The following is a 23,100-nucleotide window of genomic DNA, read 5'->3' as shown; positions in this document are numbered from 1 at the left end:
AATCATTCTGGGAGTCATTACTTTTATTTTATTATTTTAAAAGATGACATGGCAGGGAGGCCCTTCTGCTGCCTTTTAAGTGACCTCTGGAGAAGCCAACCAGCCTGGGCAGATTGTAAATCTGGAATCTTCTTCTTGGTCCCAAGCTGCCCTCAGACTATTTTTGCTTTGGCTCAGGTGGGCCTTTCCCTCCTGAATCCTTCTCCCTGCTACCCCCTTACCCTTGACCCCCATTTCTAAGCTCACCACCAAGCAAGCCGCTGTGCTTTAGGCCCTGATTTGCATGGACCTTTTGTGAAACTCAAATACCAAGGGTTTGGGTGGCATGTCCCATTATGTGGATGACATGGCCATTAGTAACCATGGTAACCTCCCTTCCCAGCCTTTTGCGGCTCCACAGGCCTAAATTTATACCAGTCTCTCTCAGATATGAATGGGTTCTGGACACCCAATCAGCATGGTTAGGAGAAGGGTCACTTAACGTGCCACACAGTGCACCTTCCGTTAGCCGTGACGAGGCAAACGTCGAAGTGCTTCAGGTTGACAGAAGTGACCCCGAATCTCCAGCCGGTAAACTTGGATACTTACTATAAAAAAATCCAAAAGTGTAAAGAAAAGAAAGAAAAAAGGGAAAGACACGTAATTTTTATGTTTGTTTCTTACAGCGGCAAACACGCAACAGGCGGAGGACATACTGTTACAGCCGCAACTAGACTTTAGAAGGGACAGGTCGCAGAGGGAGATCTCCAAACTGCCACAGGCAGCCGCGATGTCACCCATCCACACAGCCTTTCAAAGGGGGATACGGAATCTACCAGCCTCTATTTTTTTTACCAAAAAAAAAAAAAAGGAACCAATCATCTTCGTCAACATCTCTGTACCGTACAAACTAGACTGACTCTGGCAACAGAAAGAAAGAAACCCAGCATCCTCGCCCATCTGCCCGGGGGGAACAGGTGGCATTACCTGTCTAGGCCTGGCCAGCCTCGGCGGGGACGCTGTCGGAGTCCGAGTCGGCCAGCTCCGCCGTGCCTTCGGCCGCCGCCTGACTCCAGCTGTCCGACCTGTCTGAGATGGCGTCCTCCTCGCCGACCGTCACCTCTACCCAGTCCACAACGCCTGACTCCTCGTTTTCGTCGCTGCCCTGGCCATCCCGGCTGTTCCCCTCCGACCTGTCCGAGGTGGCCTCTGAGGGCTTTGCCGGCAAACCATCTTTTGCTTGCTCGCTTCCCGCTTTTACCCTGGGTACCACTTTCTCCAAGTCCTCTTCACAGAGCTTTTTGGGGTCCTTGTAATATTGCTGGCCCACCCCACTCCCGTTCTTTGGGCTCTCGGTGACGACGGCCTTAGCTGCTTTCCTCGATGCGGTGTCGTAGCCATGGTCCTCCGCTACGTGCTGTTGCTGATACTGCTCCATCCACTTCAGGGTCCCAGTTTTTAGCAAGCATCTGTTCTCCTTGAACCAACGCACAATTTCAGTTCGGACCAGGCCGGTCTTCGCTGCTAACTGGTCATACTCTTGGGGAGTAGGCCACTGGGTTCTTGCAAATGTGCTCCTCAGGAGATGAACCTGTTCTTGACTTTTTGTGATTGCTGGTGAAGGGCTGGGCAGAGAAGTGACTAGCTGGGCGCCAGGGAGCTGGTCAAGTCGAGACAGAGCACCGTTGGGGGCCACCACGTCTTGGCCTTTTTTGCCAGACCCCATGGAATCCAAGACCGCCTGTTCCAGGCTGTCCCGAAGCTTCCGTCTCTCCGAGAACCAGGAGTCGATCTCCCTCCTGCTCAGCTTGGTCTCCACCCTTAGCCGATCCAGCTCTACTTGGGTTGGAAAAGAGCTCTTCAGAAAGCTGTCTTCCAGGATTTTAACCTGACCTTGTGTTTTCTCTTTGAATTTCTGTGGAGCAAAGTCTGGGTATGCGTGGTACGTGCGACCGTGTCGGGAGGCCGTGATGGCCATCTGGTCTTTGGCAAGGGATTCGCTGGTGATGTGGACGATGCCCCTTTGACATCGATACCGGTGGTCACTGAACCACTTCTTGATCTCGCTCCTGGCGAGGCCGGTCGCCTCGATGAGTCGGTAGACCTCAGCATCGTCAGGAAACTGGCTCTGCAGGAAGCTCGCCTTGAGATGCGCTATCTGCTCTTTTGTCTTCTTGCGGTCACTGGACGGGGTCAACAAAGGGTTGGCCACCTTGGGTGGGGGTTCTGGCACCTGAGTGACATGTGGACGCTTGGGCTCAGGGGCAGCTTGGGGAGTTACTAAAGGTCTCTTCTGGCCGTGGTTGGTCACTCCGGCCATGGCAAGCGTGATGGGGGAGCAAGAGACAGTGGTCGACCCGCTCGTCACCTGGGTCAGGACCAGGCTGGTCTGGCCGAGGATCTGGCACGGGAGAGCTGTCTGGAGGATGGGCTGCGACATCTTTGTGGGGGCCAGCTGGGCGGGCAGCACAGTGATTGTCGGGGGGACTGTCTGGATGGTGCCATTAAACATCTTCTTCCGGGCCTCCTCCACTTCCTCCGGCGACCAGCTGATGCCATGCTTTAGGCGCTGGGTGGCAAACCAGATTCTGATGTGCTCTTCTGGGTGTTTGGAAGCAGCTGTCAACCAGGACAGCTCAGCCTGAGTCGGGTAAGGGAACTTGTTGAAGGAATTGATCATGGTGGCATTTGTGTCCAGGGCAGAGTTGTATTTGGTAGTATTCAGCGGGACGGGGACCTTGGGGACAAGGTTGATATTTGGTGGGAGCTGGACAGAAGGCATGACATGCCCCAACTCCTGGAGCAGCTCCACGCCTCCGAGTCTCGAGAGGATCTCGGCCGCATCTGTCACCAGGCGGGCAGTCCCTTCCACGTGGTTCTCGGGCGTGGCCTCCTCAGGCTTCTTGGGCACCTTCTTGGCATCAGCTTTCGGCTTCCCTGGCTTCATGATGGGAGTTTTACTCACCGAGATCCCAGGGTCGCTGTCACCGCCGCCGCCACCAGGGCCGCCGGCGGTGATGGACACGACGTGGTTGGTGGCTTCGATGGACTGCTCGAGGACAGTCTGATTATTGCGCTTGATTAACTTCAGCTTGAAGTTGGTCTCTCCAGGATGGAACTTGGAATTGTGGTCAGACAAGGAGTCGTACTTTTTGGTTGTGAAGTTACATTCGGCACACACGTACAGGGGGTTGAGAATCACGTTGGGGTGCTGCACGTCCACGTGCTCTGTGAACTCGTTCAGGTTTTGCGTGGAGTAGGGGCAGTATTTGCACTCGTAACCGCCCTGGAGTTTTTTGGATGGGTTCTCCCCTGCCGACGATTTCACCTCTATCACTTCGTTTTCTTTGGAAGAGTTTTCAGGTTCCGCTGCCCAACTGTCCTTGGCCGCTTCAGGCTGTGGCGTGCCGGTCCCTTTGTCTTTGGCCCTATCTCCTTCCTCGGGCACATCCTGTTCCAGGACTTGCGATGTCCGAACCATGCACGGGGTTGTAGATTTCCGTTTGCTTGCCATGCTGCCTGTCTGTGTGTGCGATGGCTTATTATTATTATTATTATTATTTTTGGAGGGGGCGCAAGGGCACGTAGAGAAGGGGCGGTGAAATTTTTGGAACAAATAAGGTCAAAGAAAGGCTTTTGGCTTTATTCCCCCTTCGATGGCTTTGGCTTCCCTTCAATGCTGAAGTTCAGTGTTTTAAGTTTCCAGAATGATCTCAGCACAGAAAATTGTAACTGCTCCAATGGCTAAACACAGAAGGCTGCATCATATCTGTAGGACAAAAACAAAGACAGGGTCAGCGTTTCTTCACTAAGCAAAAGAAACTAGCGTTTATTTCTGAGTTGCCCCTATCCCAACTGGCACCCAAAGCAAACACCCAGGCAAGCACCAGTGGCCTGCGAGTGGGTGCATGTAAGGGTAAAAGATCATATTCTTCTCCTCTTTCTTCCTCTGGGAAGGGCAGTGGGAACTGGCCCAACGCAAGCAAATGAGGATGCAGGTCACTTGTTCCTGTTTAGAGGCAAATGGATACAGAGAAGCAACAAAGGTACTGAGATCGTCTGAGGTGGTGGGTGGGTGGGTGACAGAGGGAACACTCCAGGTGGGCTGGGCCCTCAAGGTGCCTCAACTGATGGAACATCAGAAGCAAGATGTTTACCTGGGGCTGGCAAGTGGCACTTACACGAGCATTAGAAAATAGGTATAGACTTTTGTTTCTTATCATATAAGCAAAATCACTACGGATAATCCAGAAAATGCACTGAAATACAAAGGAGAAAAAAAATCACCCCCGATATTGTGGCTCCTTCATTTCACTTGAAAGGTTCCCCCATTTCTATAAATAAGGAACAAAATAATAATTAAAATATGGCTGCGTGATACCACATTGGAGAGATAGACCATCCACGATGTATTTAGCCATTTAACTTTTGTCGGACATTTATTTCCAGTTTTTGACTCTTTGCAACAAAATTGCAGTCGACACGCCCCGAGTCCTTACTTCTGATAACTACCTTTGGATCAACGCGTAGAAGTAGAAGCGCTGGGTGAAAGAGTAGCAACGTTTTGAGTTCTCTTGACCCATGCGGCCAAGTTTTCACACCCATTGGCCCTTCGCCTGGTAGAGATCGAGAGCGCCTGACGTACCGCTCAGCCTACATAAATGATTACCGTGAACATCTTGCCAATCAGATGGGATGAAACCGTTTTCATGTGCTTTTGTGCTTTCTCTTGATTGCTAATAAGGTTGAACACTTTACAAAGACTTGCTATTCGTATTCTTCCTTCGTGGGTTTTCTGTTTACGCCATTTTTATATTGTGATGCTCGGTGGTTTTATTAATTTGAGAGTTCTCTCTATATTAAGCATATCAGCACTTTATTGGTTGCAAAAATTTCCCAGTCTTTCATTTACCTTTTAGTTTTTCATTTGCTTTTCATGTTTTACATGTGAAATTTTTGGGTAGCAAATTTATCAATCTTCCCCTCTCGTGGCCTTTTTCATTGTGATTTTATGTATAGAAAGTTATTCCCCGCATGCCTTGATAGCCGAGACATGTTTTATTGTGTTTTCTTAGAGTGTTTTAGCTTTACTTTTTACGTGAACTTATCTGGAATTGAATTGATCTTAGGTTAAGATGTAAGACAGAACTCTAATCATTTTTCTTGAAAGTTATCAATGATCTCAGTAGCATGTATTGTTTTATCTTTTCTCAGTAATTTGTGAAATCATCTTTGTCATACATTAAATTTTTATATATACTAGGGCATTTCTGGGTTGTCTATCCCATGCCTCTTATCTAGCCATTGAGTCTTACACTTATGCCTCACCAAATTTTTTTTTTTTTTTTTTAGATTAGAGCATGTTTTAATATCTGGTAGCATGAGTTCCTCATTATTCTTCTTTTGCAAAAGAGTTCTGGGTCATTTTGATAACCTATTCACATTGATCGATTGCCATACATCAGAATCATCTGTAAAATCAAATAGAGTTTTAACTGCGATTGCATTAAACAAACACTAATTTGGGATTATAGAAATAATTTGCTTATTGGGAGGTAGGATATGTTGACTGGACCCGATCTGGGGAACTGCTGGGCGGGGCCGCGTTGAATGTCTAAATGCATTGGCTCCGGCCACGCCCTGGCGGGGAACGAAGTCCAAACTGAATGCGAGAAAGTCCCAGGTGAAAAGTGAAGGACCCTCAGCAACCACTGAAAGGACAAACTTGGAAGCTGGAGAGAAAAGACTCTTATCAACCTGGGCCCTGACTGTTTGGCTCGGAGCTAGTTAAGATTATTGCTCATGTGCTTGCTTTGGGGGGGGTCTCCCTTTCATTGATGTGCCTTCTCTTTCTGCCATTTCACCCCTGAAACATCTCTGAGACCCCGGCGCTTCCGTGACCCTGTGAACGCTCCGTCACAGGCAGAATGAAATCCCAGCTCCTCGGCGCGGCACTCAAGGCCCTTTTGGCCTGACTCGTCAGCCCCCGGCAGCTTTGCCCCCACACCCTGCCCTCGAACCTCAGTCCTTGTCATTCCTCAGACGGTGACTTGCTCTTGCTGTCCTCTCTGTCTGGGGGCCCTACGATCCTCCGATTGGAGTCACTCTACCTTTCTCTCCACCTGTCAGGAGGCCACCCTGCCTTTGGAGCCTGCGTACGCAGCGGAGGCCGCATGGTGTGCCATGAGCACGGGTTCAGCTCAGACGAACTTAGTTCAAATCCCAACTCTGACACACACTAGCCTTGTGACCTTAGGCAAGGCCCTTCTCCCTGGCGTGGGCTCTTTCTTCAGTAAATCAAGGCTAATAACAACTGCTTTGCAGGGCTATTGTGAAGATTCATCAATAAAGTATGGAGAACTTCGGTTAGTCACGGTCATGGCCATTTTACTCCTAAGAACGTTACCTCCCCTGTGAAGCCTTTGGCCATCCTTCCCCCACTCTGTCCTATAGAATTAAGCATGGCCGCCTCCGTGTTTCACAAACTCTTTATCTTTTTTGTCTATGCAGCATCCAAATGCTCCACAGACACTTTCTCACAGAGGGAGCACCTGACTCCATGGCTTAAAGTCACAGGTCACCCCACTGCGCACCCCACCCTCCTGGCGCTTGACTTCTCTCCGTTAAGTGTCCATCAGCCGCGGGCTTCTGCTCGTTTGTTCTTGCGAACACGGCCTTTGTGAGAGCAGGGACCCCTGTCTATTCACTCCTGTCTTCTCAGTGCCTAGAACCCCACCTAGCATTCGTGGGTGCTCGGTCAGTATTTGTCAGCTGCACAAACAAATCATTTTGTGCCATCGAGGAGTGTTAAGATGGCACTGCCCTGCCTGGCTGTTATGGGCCGAATTGGGTCCTCCCCACCCCACCCTCTCCAAATTTATATGTTGAAGTCCTGAATGTGAAGAGTTTGCAGGTGGGCACAGAATGCGCCTTGCCCAGGTCACACCCACTGGGAAGCTGGCCCCGGGTGAGACTGGCAAGCAGAGTTGGTCCGTTGGGATACTCACCGCAGCGCAGAAGGGACTGTGATGGAGTTTGAAGGGAATGCGTTTTATTCATCCGTTCATTCGTTTGTTTGTTCATTCATTCTCTATTTTTGCCAAATTGGGCCTCTGAACCTGCAGCCTTCATGCCAGCAAGTACCAGGCCTTATGGCGCTGGGACTGACCTCCCTGGTGGCTCACAGAGTTTCAAAATGACAGATGCCAGCTCACTACGGCTCTGCAGACACTCACCCCCTGCTCGCGCCAGGAGCAATCTCCCAAGGGCCGTGGTTCTTGCAGCTCCCCGCCCGCCAGGGGCCGCCCGGACGTGAGTTCTGCAAAGGCTCAGCGTTCTCTGAGCCTTCCCCACTTTCTCTCTTTCCGTCCTTCATCTTTTCTTCTTTTTAATCTGCTCGGGTTTGGATTCCTGGTTACCAATTAAGTTTCAGAAAGACACTGTTTATTCTGAACCACAGTTTTGGGAACATTGGGAAGCTCTGAGGATGTTTCACCACGATTCGGCTCATTTCTTGGCCTCATTTGTCAACAGATTTAAATAATTCTAGCTATGGGGAGTTTCTGTGAGAAATGTCTCTTCTCCCCCACATCCATTCCCCCCGATCTCTTTGTTCTGCGGAAGTCTCCTTTTGCTCCCTTCCTTTAAAAAATTGTAATTTAAATGCCCAAGCTCAGAAAACGCTGAGCCTTTGCAGAATTCATCTCTGGGCGGCCCACGGGGTGGGAGCTGCAAGAACCACAGCCCTTGGGAGAATAATCCTGGCACAAGCAGGGGACGAGTGTCTGCAGAGCAGCAGCGAGTTGGTGTCTGTCTTTCTGAACCACCGCGAGCCCCAGTGAGGTCAGCACCAGCCCCTTGAGGCCTGGTGCTTGCCCACACGAAGGCCTCAGTGTTACTGCAACTGGCAAAGTCTCAGGTTTGTGGCAGAAATAAGTTGGCAGAAATGTAAAATGGCTAATTGGTGCAAATTCAGCCACATTCTGCTGTGTCTATAGAACCCCCCCGATGGAAGAGTTGGACCTCCTTCCCCTCAGAGTTCCTCTGCTCATACAAGCCCTAACATGCACAAACACACGCATGCACATCACCGAGCGCCCAGATGAGATATTTCTATATCTTGTCGCTCTGTATCAGCAGCAGTTCCCATGAGGCCGGCACCCTGCCGGACTGGGTGCTGTTCTCGGCCCTGGGTAAACCAGTGAAATGTTCCTGCCTTTACGGAGTTTATATTCCAGAACAGCACCGTCTTGCAGAACATCCCTCAATGGTACGAATGTCCTGCACTATTGAATAGCCACCAGCCACATAAGGCTATTGACCACCTGAGAGGTGGCCAGTGTGGCTGAGGAACTGGATTTTTAAAAATTAATTTAAACGTAGGAGCCACATGGGGCTGGCGGCTGCCCTATCGGGAGCCCAGTCCCAGAGGGAGAGACAAACAGACAGATACGTAAATATTCTTTCCTCCTTCCTCCTTTTAACACAGATGTATACACAAATTTTAAATACCAAAAAGTGCTATAAAGAAAGCACAGCAGGGTAAGGAGTGACAAGGACTGAGGTTCGAGGGCAGGGTGTTGGGGCGAAGCTGCCAGGGGCTGATGAGTCAGGCCGAAAGGGCCTTGAATGCCGCGCCGAGGAGCTGGGATTTCATTCTGCCTGTGACGGCGCGTTCACGGGGTCACGGAAGCGCCGGGGTCTCAGAGATGTTTCAGGGGTGAAATTGCAGGAAGAGAAGGCGCATCAGTGAAGGGAAGACCCCCCCCACACACACACACCCCCCAAAGCAAGCACATAAACAATAATCTTAACTAGTTCCGAGCCAGTCAGGGCCCAGGTTGATAAGAGTCTCTTCTCTCCAGCTTCCAAGTTTGTCCTTTCGGTGGTTGTTGAGGGTCCTTCACTTTTCACCTGGAACTTTCTCGCATTCAGTTTGGACTTCGTTCCCCACCAGGGCATGGCTGGATGCTTGGGTTTTCAATGTGGTAAAACTGTCCTTGAACCATTTTCCCAATGACAGCAGTAGCCAACGTTAACTGAAGGCTTAGTATCTGCCAAGTGCTAAGTGTTTAACTTCTCAAAAAACCCTGTGTAGATACTGAGGCTCAGAGAGGTTAAGGAACGTGGCTAAGGTCACACACCTGGAGCCATAGAGCTGGGGTACAAGCTTTACTGGGAGACAGATTGTTTGGGGATCTTGTTCAAACACGGATTCTGATTCGGTTAAGACTGCATTTCTAGCAAGCTCCCAGGTGAGGATGACATTGCGAGGGTGGACCACACTCAGCAAGGCTCTTCACAGCTTCCCGAGAAAGCACTCTCCATGGTCACAGCCTGGGTCTTCCCCGTCCCTACCCTCATTTCCAGGGACGGGGTGGCAGTATTTCCTGATCTTTCCCTACAAGCGGCCTGTGGCCCTCAGTGGGAGGAAAAATGGGCCAAACAGTCAGACTAGCCCCTGGAAACTCTTCTCAAGCCTGGCTATCAGACGGGGCAAATGTCTCGGTTCCTGACCTCCCTAGGGAGCCTCCTGGGGGAGGAAGTGGACAGTCAGGCTGCAGAGGCCCCCAGGGCCAGGGGTCTCCAGCCCAAAGGGGCTCAGAGGTCAGAGCAAGTGGAGGAGCCTGGGGTCCCAGGCCTCCCAGGCAGGTGACCGGGCGTCATACCTACTACCAGAGACACACGTGTGACTCTCGAGAGATCGCACCTTTGGGCTTCGGGGCTGGCGGGGGGCGGTGGGGAGCACACGTCACTTCTCATTCCAGAGCCTGTCTGGGGCTGTCAGAGGAAATAACAGCGCTATCTTGCAGCGTTCAAAGGAAGCATCTTGTCAAGACATCAAAGCCCCAAAAGGTGCTTTTAGCTTTGCCCAGTCTTCTGACAGAGCCGGTGACAGATTCCGTCTCAGTTCATCAAGGGTAGATACTGTGTGTGTGTGTGTGTGTGTGTGTGCGCGCGCGCGTGTGTGAGGTTGTTCCTTTGTGTTTTAAAGTCACAACATTTAACCTCCTCCCCCCAGAAGAAGGAATGCTGATGGGTGGGTGCGTTGTGGTCATGGCCGTGGGGGTGGCGTGCAGAAGGGAATTGGACGCAGGGATCCTGGGTTTTGCTTTAAGCTCCTGGCTGCTTTCTATTCACCTGTCTCCGTCCTCGCCTCCATTTTTCTCACCCATTAAACGGGAATTGCTTTTGAAAGGTCACTGGTGACCCCGAGTTAATTCCCGAGTTTTACTGATTTCTCTCGACCTACTTTAAATCTAAGCTTGAATCTAGGGATGGACCTATCGTGTGGCTCCCAAACCATCAGACACCATCTGGGGCGCTCCGTCAAAATACCCATTCCTGAGTCCCAGTGCAGACTTATTAAACCCAAACATCCGGGAGCAGGCCCAGGAATTTGGGTATCTAACCAGCAGCCATGTGACTGACGGGCAGCCAGGACTGGTTGCCTCAGCAGGAAGACATCTCTTGGTTTCTCCTAATTCAGAAGTAGCTGGGCTGAGGCCAATCTCCGCCATGAAGACGGGAGATGGTGCTCGCCGCACTCCGTGTGGGACTGGAGGGGAATAGCGAGCTCCCGAGGGAAGTGACGATCCAGAGGACGATGCAGGAACAGAGAGAAGTGTACAAGATAATGGTGGCAGATGAGAATAGAACAAAAACGCTGGGTGCAAGGAAAAAACCCCACCCCTCAAACAAAGGTTAGTGCTTGATAGCGCAGCGTCATGACAACAGCTTTAGAAACAACAGGGTTTGTTTGTAGCGGTGGAGTTGGTAGCTGGGGGAGGTGAGCTTGAAGAAGCTATTTCCTGTTACCTGTGTCTCTGCTTAGCTTTTACTGCTCGGTGGCTCAGACGATACTTTTTTTTTTTTTAAAGAGAAGAAGGGGTTTGCTGATCTGGTTAAGAGTAGGCAGAAAAATGCAGTAATAAGATACTGTTTACATGTATAATCTTTATTATTCCTACAATACCGACAGGTAGCTGTGATCTCCATTTCACAGATGAGGAAACTGAGGCTCAAAGAGGTTTAACAGGCAGAGGAGGAGGATGGAGTCCAGATAATCCTGCCTCCACTCTCACGGCTTGGTTCCTGTAATGCACGGTTGTTAACTGTTAGCAATTCCATTTTCTGACACTGAGGCTCTAAATTGTTATTATTATTATTATTATTAAATTTATTGATTGATTTTTTCTTATGGTGACACTGGTTTAACCAAATCCGGTAAGTTTCAGCTCAACATTTTAATAGTAAGGCATATATATACATACACACACACATATATTTACATTGTGTGTTCACCTCCTGTAGTTAGATTTCTTTCTGAGTCTATAAATTAGATTGCTTACAAATTTCAAGTGGCTTTCTCCTTCTGGGAGTGTTCGAAAGAATAAGATTTTAATTGAATTATGTTTTTTTCAACTTGCTACTCTTGAGATACTCTCTCATCAGGCAGAAAAAAGCTTGCCCGGTCTCCTCTGGCCAAAGACATCCAGTAGATGAAATGAAGTTTGTGGCTGCTCTGTGTGGCCCACCACACTGGTGTCACCGTGCGCTCCGGTGACACAGGGCTCTGAGAGGAGGCTGGTGTCCTGCTAGCAGTGGGGCATTCGTGGTGACTTGGGGCACTGCTCAGTTAGCACTAGGGGCAGAGAAAGCCAGCTACATTTGAGGAGGCAGACCCGTCCTGGGCCCGGACACAATGGACTCGAAAGCTCAGACCCTTTCGGCTCTTCAGTAGGTGAGGACCTGACCTCCATCTGCCTTGCTGCCCCTCAGTACTCCCCATGGGCGCCCACCTGGTTGGCAGATGAGGACATGGCTGGAGTCAGGCCTCCTCAGTTTGAGTCCTGGCTCTGTCCCTTACTAACAGAGGAGCCCATCCTCCTCTGCCGTAGCCAGGACGCCCACCTCACAGGTCCCAAACCCACACACAACCTGGAGAACACCAAAGGCGGCACACCACTCACCGTGGCCAACCTCGTTCCTGCGGCTGTAAACTGGGGCGACTCTCCACCTGCAGGACTGGACTGAGCGAGAGCCTTTAACGCTGGCACGTCCTGCTTCCCTTAAAGGGTGACTTTAATTAATGAGCTAGTACAGTGATTAGGGACTGGGCAAAGGCAAGTTCGGATGGAGCACTCTGTCCCCACCTCCTCCTCCTCCTGAGTCTACCCTCTGATCATCTCGACCTTTCCCGCCACGACCCGCCCTGAGCAGCTGACCCCCGTGTAAGGCGCTGCATGTTTACACCAGCTCATCTTGCCCGAGTCATGCTGCTCCAAGATCTGTTCATTCATCCTTTGTTCACGCCCGTAGGAATTTCTATAGCAACTGTGCCAATCTTTTTAATTCTCCCAACTTCATCTCTCTGTTTGAGTAGAAGGTTTTGCCCTGTATCTCGGTGGGAATATCAAAATCACCTGATCAAGGTTCGAAGACAAAGGTCACCTTCTTCCCCATCGCCACACTCATGGAGGAGGTAGCTGGACTCCCCCTGACAAGGCCAACCTGGCTTCCAGCTCAGCACTCACCGGCTCTCCCCACTCTATCTCCTGTCAGATCCCCGCCCCTTTGGTTTACAAACTCTCCAGGTTGCATGTCTCTACAAAAGTAAACAGAGCAAAACAAACACGAAAAGCAACACCAGATTCGCCAGAGCTGCTCAATTCTCTCCTTGCCTACACATCGTCGTACCAACGCCCGCTTCCTAGGGCAGCGACGGAGGACTCGGGCTCCCGGGTGAAAGAGGCTGCCGTCTAGCTAGGTCTGTCCCACTGCTCCTCAGTGTGTGAGCCTGGGCGAGTTACACCAGTGTTCTAAAGTCTTGGCTTTTCCATTCAACACGGGGATGAAAACGGTACCTCTGTCAAGGGGTTGCTGAAAGTACCCTTTAAGAACAAGGTTTGGCCCTGGGCCCCGTTCGTGATGCGCTCTGAGCCTGCGGCACAGGGTACCTGTTGTTAAAACTATCAAATATCTCAAAGGAAGTTTGCGATTCCTGCCGCTCACTCTGGTGTTACTGCTCTGTCCATCCCTCACCTCTGCACATTCTTGTGCGCCGGCTCTGTTGATGCTTTTTTTTATAAACTGCCAAATAGATCCCACATCACTGCCTCTGCGGGGCTCGCCTCCCTCAAGCCCCCTTCCCCTGGCTTCCCTGGGCCGTGCTCTGGTTTGCCGCCTGGCAGCCCCTTCCGTGGGTCCTCGTCCATGTTCTGTCCTCGCAGGGGCCTCGCCATGCCTTTGGCTCTTCCTCATCCTTCTCTCCATGCTGCTTGGTGATCTCATTCATCCCAAAGCTCTAAGCTCATCCTTGCCGATCGATTTCTACCCAAACGGCCATCCCGGCCCCAGCTCTCTGCACAGAGCCCCAGGGCGCCCGTTCTGACTGCTGCATGACAGTGAGGATGGACTAAAACCCGCTTTAGAAAAACAAGGCCGAGACGATTCATAAAAATCAAGGAAAATATGCAGACGGTCCATTCCCACTAGATCGGATAACACACTCTGCTCGGTTAACCCCACCTGGGAGGTGTATCTGAAGCGGAAATTTGGCAGTGGCTGGGCGGGCTGGCCTTAGCACCTCTTCCAAGTGTGTACGTACTCCACACATCTATGATCACCACCGGGAGTCTCACGGGCACCTCAAATTTAATGCATCTAAAACCAGGCTCATCGCCTGTCTCCCGAACCTGGTCCTTCTGTAATGTTTCTTTATTCCAAAAAAAAAAAAAAAAAACACAAACCAAAAAAAGGCACCACAATTTACTCGGTCATTCGGTAACCTAAATCACTCCTGTTCCTCCACTCTCACCCCACCGTGCAGTTTATTCTCCACCGGGCCCTCCTGACTCCTCTTCCATAATGCCTCCTAATGCTTCACTCTGCTTTAGGCCGAGACCTCCTCCTGGCTTCCCCCGGCCGCTGCTCTAACTGCCTAGACCTTGGCCTGGCCTCTGGGCTTCGCCTGTTTGCGGCATGCATTGCCTGTCCAGCATCCTTTCCTTCCTCCTTCGGCAATGGCAGCCCATTTCTCCCTACAGAAAGACCCCCGCTCGCTCTTGGCCCACGTGGATCCTCCAGCAGTGGGCACGGCCTCGGTCCTGCCGCTCAGAACATCACGTCCGCCCAATGGCAGCGAGTGATTAAGGAATGGGCTCCTGACCCAGTGGAGCAGTCAGAACCGGTAGGGCTCCACCCGGAGCTTCTGTTGGAACCACCGGGAGAAAAGTGTTCTCCCTTTCCGGTGGAGCTGGCAAAGGGACTGGACGCAAGCCGTCTCGCCACACGAGGGGGAACGTGCCTGAGGGCTGAGCCGAAAGCAGCGCTGACGGATGCAGAGAGCAGGACCTGGCCGCACCCCACTTAGGGCTGCTCTGCCACATCCAGCATGCTTCTGGGCTTTTGCATTGTGTCAGTTAAGCCGGTTTGATGGGGGTTTTCTGTCACCTGTAACTGAAAATGTCCTGACAAGACAGAGTTTCAGGCAACTCTCTCACTGCCACCATTTCTCCCAAAAACAGCAATTGTCGGCCATTTCCCTGCCGTGACAGACATGCTAGGTGACATGCCTATGAGCAACGTCCTCTCACTCTTGTGGTGTTGGCTATTGTTGCACACCGTTCCCTCGCCCTGAAGAAAGAATCTCAGGATGTTGGCGAGAGTGACGCTTTGTGGGGAGAACCCCGAGTCCTTGCTCATCGAGAAAAGTGAGGCATTCGCAAACTTCAACACTTTATTTTTAGAAACGGATTTCTTGCCGCTACATGCCTCACAAGTGATGCCATGACTGCACATCGAGTCTGACCACACCGTCCTCGTCCTCGAAACCTCCCAGGTGTATCGGGAGCTGGCTGTGAGGCGTGCTTCACAACACCCGTTTCCAGCGTGATGCCCCATCCCCATTGCTGGCATTTCAAAAGCGAAATACAGCAGAAGACCTAGTGTTTTTTGTTTTTGTTTTTGAAACAGAAACATGGACCTTGGACAAGAGGACACGGCTCAGACATATGTTTGTTCGTTCATTCATTCTTGAGTGCTGTCTATATGCCAGACACTGCTTTAGATGCTCAGGAAATGAGACATAACATTCCTACCTCAAGGTGCTTACGATCTAGGAGGGGAAGACAGAAAAGGGCTAGAAAACAAAGAACTTACAGAAGGTGCTCTGCAGAGAGTTTCTAAGAATGGTGTGATGGTGACCGAAGAGCTACTTTCAATGACATCCTATTTGAGGAGAGCGTCTATGCCTCAAGAAAGAGTGACCTTGATACAATAGCGAGGATCAGCGAAAACAGAGGAAGAGACTCACCGACCACTAGTCATATTCACTGTAGCATAATTTTCAAAGTATTCAGTTATTATTTAAAAATCATATTCTCCCCAAAGATATATTTTTTGAAAGGTCTTAAAAAGCTTCATTGAAAAGTACAACTTTTCACTTGTCAACATAAAAACAAAAACCCTTCAATGGTTTTATAATGGAAAAAAGTCCTTCTTTTCCCTACTTAGGACAATTCAGGAATAGACGAGCATGAGATGAGTTGACAGATCCAAACAGCTCCAAAAAAGAAGCGGGGTGGGGAGGGACATCTGTGCATCTAGGTCAAATATTAGAAGAAATTTTAATCCCAAAGAATAGTTCTTACAAAGTGGATTAAAAAACAAAAACTGCAGCATATTGTTTTTTGAAGTAGTCAAAATGAAGCACTGTCTTGACAGCTTAGAAATAAAGACGTTGCATCCAAATGCCATACCCCGCCTCTGATGACAAAAGAGAAAAACCAGAATGAGGAAGGTCCACAGGCTCTTAAGGCGACCAGAGCCTGCCCGTTAGGTAAGGCCAACCAAGAGATCTGAGGAGGGACAGAGCGCAGGCATGGCGAGAGGAGCTGGAATCTAGTCCTTTGTCATCATTATAAGACTTTGGCGGCCTACTGCCTGGGGTGGGGGGAGGAGGGCGGGGGTAAAGCTTCTCGCAGAAGCCGTTGCGTTGGGGTGATGGGTTCTGCTGGGTGGTCTCTCCCAATGTCATGGTGAGATCAAGGTGCTTTGAGCTGAATCAGTCCTGGAGAAGCCAGTTACGCAGCGTGGGTAAGTTCACTAGCTCTGAAAGTTGAACAGACCTGGGTTTGAAGTGAGGCTCCACTCAATATCTACCAGCTGTATGATGTTGGCAAGATACTGCCAGGGTTTCAAATCACAAGTCTACCACACTCTAACATCATTCCCATCTTTCTCTGAGCAATAATCTAATAAATAAATAAATAAATAAATAAATAAGCAATGAGATTAAGACATATTTTGAAGTAAAGCGGCTTCATTATTTTTGCAGTTAATATTTTGCAGTTAATTATCGTCTCCTCCAAGGAAAAGCATCCTTTTTCTGGGTAGAAAGACTCATAACAGCCGCCACCACATATAGGCACACACACCCACACACCCACAAGCGTGGAACACCAGGGCTGGGAGAAGAGTGGCATGTTTCTGAAAGCAGAAAAAAAATAAATCTTGCTGAGACAGAAAGGAAAAGGAATGAATTCTGGTTTTCCGAGTCACATACATAAATAAATAAGGCGCTATCAAATGTTTAAGATGGGTTGCCTCTCTGATTTACGATCCATCAAATCTTGCTATCAAAACATTTAGAGAGGCTGCGAGACCACAGGGATTCATCAGGCCGACAATTCCCCGCGTAACCTTTTCATTTCATTCCTTGGATGATTCGCGCACACTCCATCTTCCTAGAGCCGAGAGAAGAGGGAGAATTCTCTATTCCCCAGGCATGGATCAGGGCGAGACAGGGCTTCCCAGCAGCCGCCGATTCTGTCTGTCATTTCCCTCTCTCCCTTCTGTCCCCCAGCCCTCCCTCCAGCCCTTCTGCACACCCTTTGCATCCCCAAACCCACAGCTATGTCTTGAACCCCTTTCATCTCTACCTCGGAGGGACTTCCCTTCACCTCAAAGCCCGGGATAAAGGACGAAGGTTTACTTGTACTCTCTGGTACAATATCCTCCACGAATCCATTCATCCAAGCCAGTTCAATCAATCCCAGACAAAAATCACACAGGTTTAAACCGCATCCCGGGGCGCAACGTCTCATTTCTTTGTACAGGACACAGGGTGTAGCAGGCTGAATAGTGGCCTCCAGAGGTATCCAGGTCTTAACCCCTGGAATCTGTGAATGTGGCATTATGCGACAAAAGGGTCTCTGATGATGCGATTCAGGATCCTGAGATGGGGAGATGGTCCTGGATTATCTGGGTGGGCCCCACATGCAGTCGGTGTCTTTGTAAGAGGGAGGCAGAGGGAGACGTGAGACAAGAGAAGAAGGCCATGTGACCAAAGCGGAGGGAAGCAGAGTTGCAGAGAGGAGACGCCGGCTTTGAAGGTGGAGGAAAAGCTCGTAAGGCGAGGAACGCGAGGAACGCGGCCCCAGATGCGGGGAAAGGCAAGGAAACAGATTCTTCCCCAGAGCTTCCACGGGGAGTGTGGTCCGGCCCACACCTGCGGCCTCATGGGAGCGCGCCATGACTAGCTGAGTGAGGACGAGAACACGCTCGGGCCTGGTTTACGGATGGTTTTGCACCACGGGCTCATGCCACCCGGAGGCGAACTACTGCCAATGGAGTATGGCGACGGGCCATGGAATTCTCTGGTCTTCCACGTTCCCAGGCTCCTGGAACAGCTGGCTCGATCGGAGGGTAGGAAGACCTTCTCAAGGTTCATTTGCAGCAGCCACAGGAAACGAATACAATTCCTATTTTCATGGAGCTTACTGTCTAGTGCCAGACACTGCCTTTTAATTAAGAAATCACACAAATTAATAGCTAATGACAAACTGACAGCAGCTGGACAGCCCGACTGTGTAAGGAAAGGCATTTCCGCATGGCAGGGGCAGGGGCCGTCCTGCCTGGCTCCTCACTGGTCCCGGCAGGGGAGCTCTTAAACACTCAGGAGAACCCCACACCCGTTGGGCCAGATCCCCTGGGGGTGGGTTTCGGGCATCGCGTTTTTTAAAGTCCTCTGGATGATTCCCATGTGCAGCCCAGTTTGAGAGGCGCTGGTCCCAGCAGACCTGAGTTGGGGAGCTTGGGTGTTGCTTCTATGTAGGACACTCTGAGATGGGGGTTATTCCCGCTCCGTTCCCCTGCCAGGTGGGGTCGTAAACCTAGGCTGCCATCCCACGGGAACAGTCGTCAGAAAGCCCTGGCCATTCCATTTGTGTCCTCTGCTCCATCCCACGTCCACTGCCCCAGGTCGGGCCTTCCCCTGTGTCACCCGCACTGCTATCGGGGCCTCCCGGCTGACCTCCCATACTTGGCCACTGGATTTTTTCCAGGGCATTGTCCAAACCGCTGCTTAAATAACAGATCGTGGCACACCGCTCCCTCCTCCACACCCTGCCCTGGCTCCCTCGTGCTGCCCAAATATTGTCCAAATTCCTTGGTCTTGTCTTCAAAGCCGTGCCGACAGGGCCCTGGCTTCTGACCCACCCTAACGCGCACTGGCGCACTCGCTGTTTCTGGGCCTGCCCTGCCCACACCCACCTCCAGGCCTTGTTCCCGCCTTCTTTCTGCCTGGAATGGCTCGCTCTCCAAGAATCTCCCCAGGGAAGGCCGGCTTAGCCTATCTTCCAGATCTAGCTCAGATCCCTACTCCCACAAGAATCTGTCCGATCCCCTCTGCCAGGCTGTTTGCTCCCTCCCCCGCTCTGAGAAGACACAACGTGAAATCCCTACGGGGCTCTACATGTCTCTTCCCCAGCGGGCCGGGAGCTCATTCTGGCCGAAGACCCTTTCCTCTCCATTTCCTGTCTTCACAGCTCTGAGCTGGGTCCTGCTCAGTGGTGTTCAGTCAACATTTACTGCATGTTGATCACACCATCCTGCATGCTTCCTGGGTGTCAAGTGCAATTTGCAGGAGACAGGCCCATTAAGAACCTCATTCGGCAATTATATGATTTCAAGGGGGGCAACGAATTAGTATCCTCTCTAGGAGTTCTCACAACAGCCGACAGCAGAGCAAGTTATATAGCGTCCCCGATATTTTTCTTAGTGGCAGAATATTGCTGACTCGACTTCATGGAGTGCCAGAAGTCTGCTAATATTCTGTAATGTTAGTAGCAGAAGTCGCCGCAGCAATGAGAACCCAGCCTCTTAGGATCAACTCACAGGGGATGGGGTATGCTGGATCTTCTGCTTTCTTTGTAGGGGCCACTGGCTATTCATTGATTGGCTGACTGGTTCGTTTGTTGGTTCATTCATTCATTCATTCATTCATTCAATAAAATATGTACTGAGAGCCTAAGATATGTCAGCACTATATTGGGCACTGGGAATACTGCCCTCTGGGCTTATATTTGGAGGGCTGGGTTATGACTCCTGTAGACACAGAGAGAGACCGGGAATTGAGACGGCCTGAGGTTAGACTTTGGCCCACGTCCATCTCTGCTCACCGCATGGGTTGGATTGTGTCCTGCCCCCCAAAAAGATATGTTGAAGTCCTAACCCCCCCCCCCCCCAGTGCCTCAGCATGTGAGTGTATTTGGAAATAGATCTTTACGGAGGTAATCTATTTAAATGAGGTCGTTAGGGTGAGCCCTAATGCAATAGGACTGGTGTCAAAACAAAAGGGAAATTTGGATGCAGAGATAGATAGACACAGGGAGAGGATGGCCATCTATACAAGCCACGGAATGCCTGAGGCTACTGGAAGCCCGGAGATCGGTCTGGGACAGGTCCTTCCCTAGTGCCTACAGAGGAAGCATGGCCCTGCCGACATCCTGATTCAGGCTTTTGGCCTTCAGAACCGAGAGGTGATAAATTGCTCTCATTTACACCACCCGCTGGTGATTTGCTCGGGCGGCCTTAGGAAAGGCATACACCACTCAAATCTTCCCTTTCCAGGCCTCCGCGGCCCGTAGCCCGCCGGTGAAGGCCGGCCTGGCCGATTCCACCGGTTTTGAAGATCTGGACTCACGTTTCATCGGGAAGGAGGGCAGGCACTTGGGATGGAAATGCTTCGCTTCGAGCAGACCCGATGTGTGAACCCTTGACGTGTACCCTCTGGGGAAACGGAGGGTGGCTGGGCTGGCGGCAGGAGCCTGCCAGGGAGCGCGGCCAGGGAGCGGGCGCGGCCGGGGCCGTCGGGCTCTCCAGCAGCCGGCTTGCCGGAAGGGCGTGCTGTCCGAACACCGCCTCCACCTGTGACCCTGTGACCGGCGACGTCGCTCCCGTCTTTTGCTCCTGCTCTCAGGTTTCGCCATCCGCTTCTCAGACTTTCTTTCCAGGGCAAACAGGAAGGTAAGGGTGGTGACCTCGTGGCAGACAGTGTGGCAGGTGAAAGATGGCCACGAATTCTTTGAGACTTTCCCGTCGGCAGGTGGGGTCCACGTCCCCATCCTCGCCCACTTCAATCTGGGCTGCCTTGGGACTTTTTTCACCAGGAGAATGTGACAGGTCTGGGCCAAGGTTTTTACAAGGACTTGCAGTTTCCGCTTCTTTCCCCTTGGAGGCGTGGGCCACCACGTCATAACTCTGAGTCGCCCCAGGCCGCCACGCCGTGAGGAAACCCGAACTACCCACGTGGAGAGAGAGACACTCAGCCGGCCCCGTGCTGTTCTCGCTCATCATTTCAAGTCACCTCAACGAGGTCCCAGACATCACGGAGCGGCGAGCCCTAATTGCTACACAACGTCTGAACTTCTCACTCACTGAAGGTATAATACATTGTGAGGTATAATACATTTCCGTTCGAAATTCCTAAGTTTGGGAGTCATTTTTAGGCAGCAGTAGTCAACCAGAACAGAGGCAGACCCAAGATACCAGCCAAGAGCGCCGAGAAGACGCTCCACATCCGGCCTTCAGACCGACACGTCATTTTAAGAAAGAATGAAGGATGCAGAGGAAGGTCTGAGGTTGGGGTGGAAACCGTACCTGACAGGGCCACCTGGCCGGCCGTGTCAGCAGGACGACGGACGCAAGCCGCAGCGCCACCTCCGCAGCCCCTGACCGCCCCTGGGGCGGACAGGACACGCGACTCGAAGGCGAGGGGATCCGTTCCCACCACACCTCACTGTCGCCGACGGCTCCCAGTCGGCCGCTGAGCCAGGCGCTTCGTGTTGTTATTGCTACGCTGCCCTTGAACGCAGGTGTCTTACGAACACGAAAACCGCAGCTCGGACATGGTGACCGACATCGCCCAAACCAGAGCTCGTCCGAGGCAGAGCTGGGGTTCACTCACACCCAGCCTCTGAGGCTTGGCTTTTTTTGAAGGAGCCCCAAGGGGCCAACCTTGCGGTGGCCTTGGCGCAGGAAACGGTGTGGGGGAGAAGGAGCAGGAGGAAGGCCTTGAGAAGGAAGGCAGAAACCGGGGCGCGGTTATTCAGGGGTAACCCTCTGCGCAGGTGCCACGTCACCCGCGTGGCCGCCGCGGATGGCTCCAGACGCCAACCTAGAAACCTCGCCGGCCTCTCGGGGTTCTGTGAGAACGGTGCCGATGAAAAGGCTCCACAAAGACTTTTCTGCGGGGCCGAGGCTGACGCCGCGCGAGCCCTGACATCTGCCGATTCCGTAAGCGGATATATTTAGTGGCGGAACAGTTTTTCTTTCAGTTTCGTAACACTTGGAAAAAAAAAAAAATCCTGCTTGTCCTATTTTTTTTTCTTTTTTCCTTTCCTCCCTTCCTCCTTTCCTTCCTTCCTTCCTTTCTTTTTCTTTTTTTTTTTATGAACGTCTAAGTGATCTTGCCGTTCTTTCCATGGCAACATGCGAGGGTATGGATTCTCCTCTGCCAGGAGGAGTCTAAGCAGGACCCGGGAGGCAGGAGAAGCAAATGCAGGTTGGGGTGGGTAAGAAACGTTAAAACGTCACACTCAGAAGGAAGGCAGGAGACGCCTTAGCCATGTCGGTACCAAGAGCTACATGTGTCACGAACTCTTGCTCCTCCCCTAGGCTGAGGGGACGCCTTCCGCTCTCGGGGGGCGGGTTCTCGAGGCCCCCTGACCTGAGGGCAGAAAAGCCAGCCTCTCCTATCAAGGGTGATCAGCGTTAAGCAGATCCATCTGACCTGCTCTTCCCAGCGTGACTTTCTGAAACCTCTCATTTCGATTCTCCGAGAGGCCACTGCTGTGGCAAACTGGAGCGCATGTGGGATGCAGGGCGCATTAAAAAATAACACTTTTGAGGAATATATAATGACATGGAAGCATCCTCATATAATGTAGGTAAAAAGCAAGGTTAAAATACACCATATAAGCCCATTTTTCTGATGTCTGGAGAAGGCAAAATTAGAGAGACGAAAGCCAGGGTTTCTGGGGGCTGGGGGTGGGGGTTGGCTACAGGCGTGCAAGAGAATTTTTTTTTTTTGGGGGGGGTGATAGAATCATTCTGCATCTTGATTTTGGTGGTGGTTATTCAAGTATGTGGATTTATCAAAAGCCACAGGAGTGCCCCTGCTGGTGACGGCCTCACTGCCAGCACTAGAAGATAGAGTGACCTGCGGTGGCTCCGACACCCTGCTCAGGGCTGGGAGAGCCGCCCGTCAGAACGCCGAGGCCGAGGGCGATGTGACGGCGAGGGTCCTCCCCCGCTAGCACCCACCCACACCCCAGGTGGCTTTGGCTCTTTCTTTCACAAATTCTGATGCCATCAGCGGAGTTTGGGGGCGTTACAGAGGGAGGACCTGGCTTCTACTAGAACAGCGAGGGCCGTCAGGGGGAAAGAAGACTTGATGAGTCAGACTCCAGCTCTATTCTTTCCTCTCCCATTCAGTCGAGACTCCTTGCATGAGCTTCCTCCCTCGGTCTCCAGTTCCGCTCCGCCATTCTTAAATGTAGCTCCCATCCTCGAGATGAATGATTTCTTAAGGGCTCCACTGCATAGCGTGCTCGGTCCCACGTCTGTCCTCGGGGCCTATGACAGTGCCTGGCACACACGGCTGCCTAACAAAAACGCCGGCTGAGCCACAGAGATGACAAAGGCAGGTGGGACAGTTTCCGACTCGGGACTCGTTTAGCTCTCGTGCCTCATCTGTAAAGCGAGGACGATCACGGCGCTTACTCCATGTGACCATGAGGATTAAACGTGTTTAATAAGAGGCCCTTGGAGCCGTGC

The 23,100-nt window shown here is 51.4% G+C and overlaps 1 protein-coding gene across 2 annotated transcripts in view; it reads right to left on the bottom strand.

Annotated features, from left to right (window-relative positions):
- Positions 1-23,100, bottom strand: part of ZHX2 (zinc fingers and homeoboxes 2) — a 133,253-nt gene that overhangs the window by 9,193 nt on the left and 100,960 nt on the right. For both annotated transcript variants that reach the window (XM_016131185.2, XM_016131184.2), the window contains one exon: positions 967-3,748. In XM_016131185.2, coding sequence (XP_015986671.2) covers positions 971-3,493 — 2,523 coding nt within the window. In that variant the 5' untranslated portion in view covers positions 3,494-3,748 and the 3' untranslated portion in view covers positions 967-970. The remainder of the gene's footprint in view (positions 1-966; positions 3,749-23,100) is intronic.

The sequence above is a fragment of the Rousettus aegyptiacus genome, unplaced genomic scaffold, assembly GCF_014176215.1.
Source record: "Rousettus aegyptiacus isolate mRouAeg1 unplaced genomic scaffold, mRouAeg1.p scaffold_m13_p_15, whole genome shotgun sequence".
Lineage (NCBI taxonomy): Eukaryota > Metazoa > Chordata > Mammalia > Chiroptera > Pteropodidae > Rousettus > Rousettus aegyptiacus.
The sequence above is the reverse complement of the archived record's forward strand: the minus strand, read 5'-3'. Positions and strand labels throughout refer to the sequence as shown.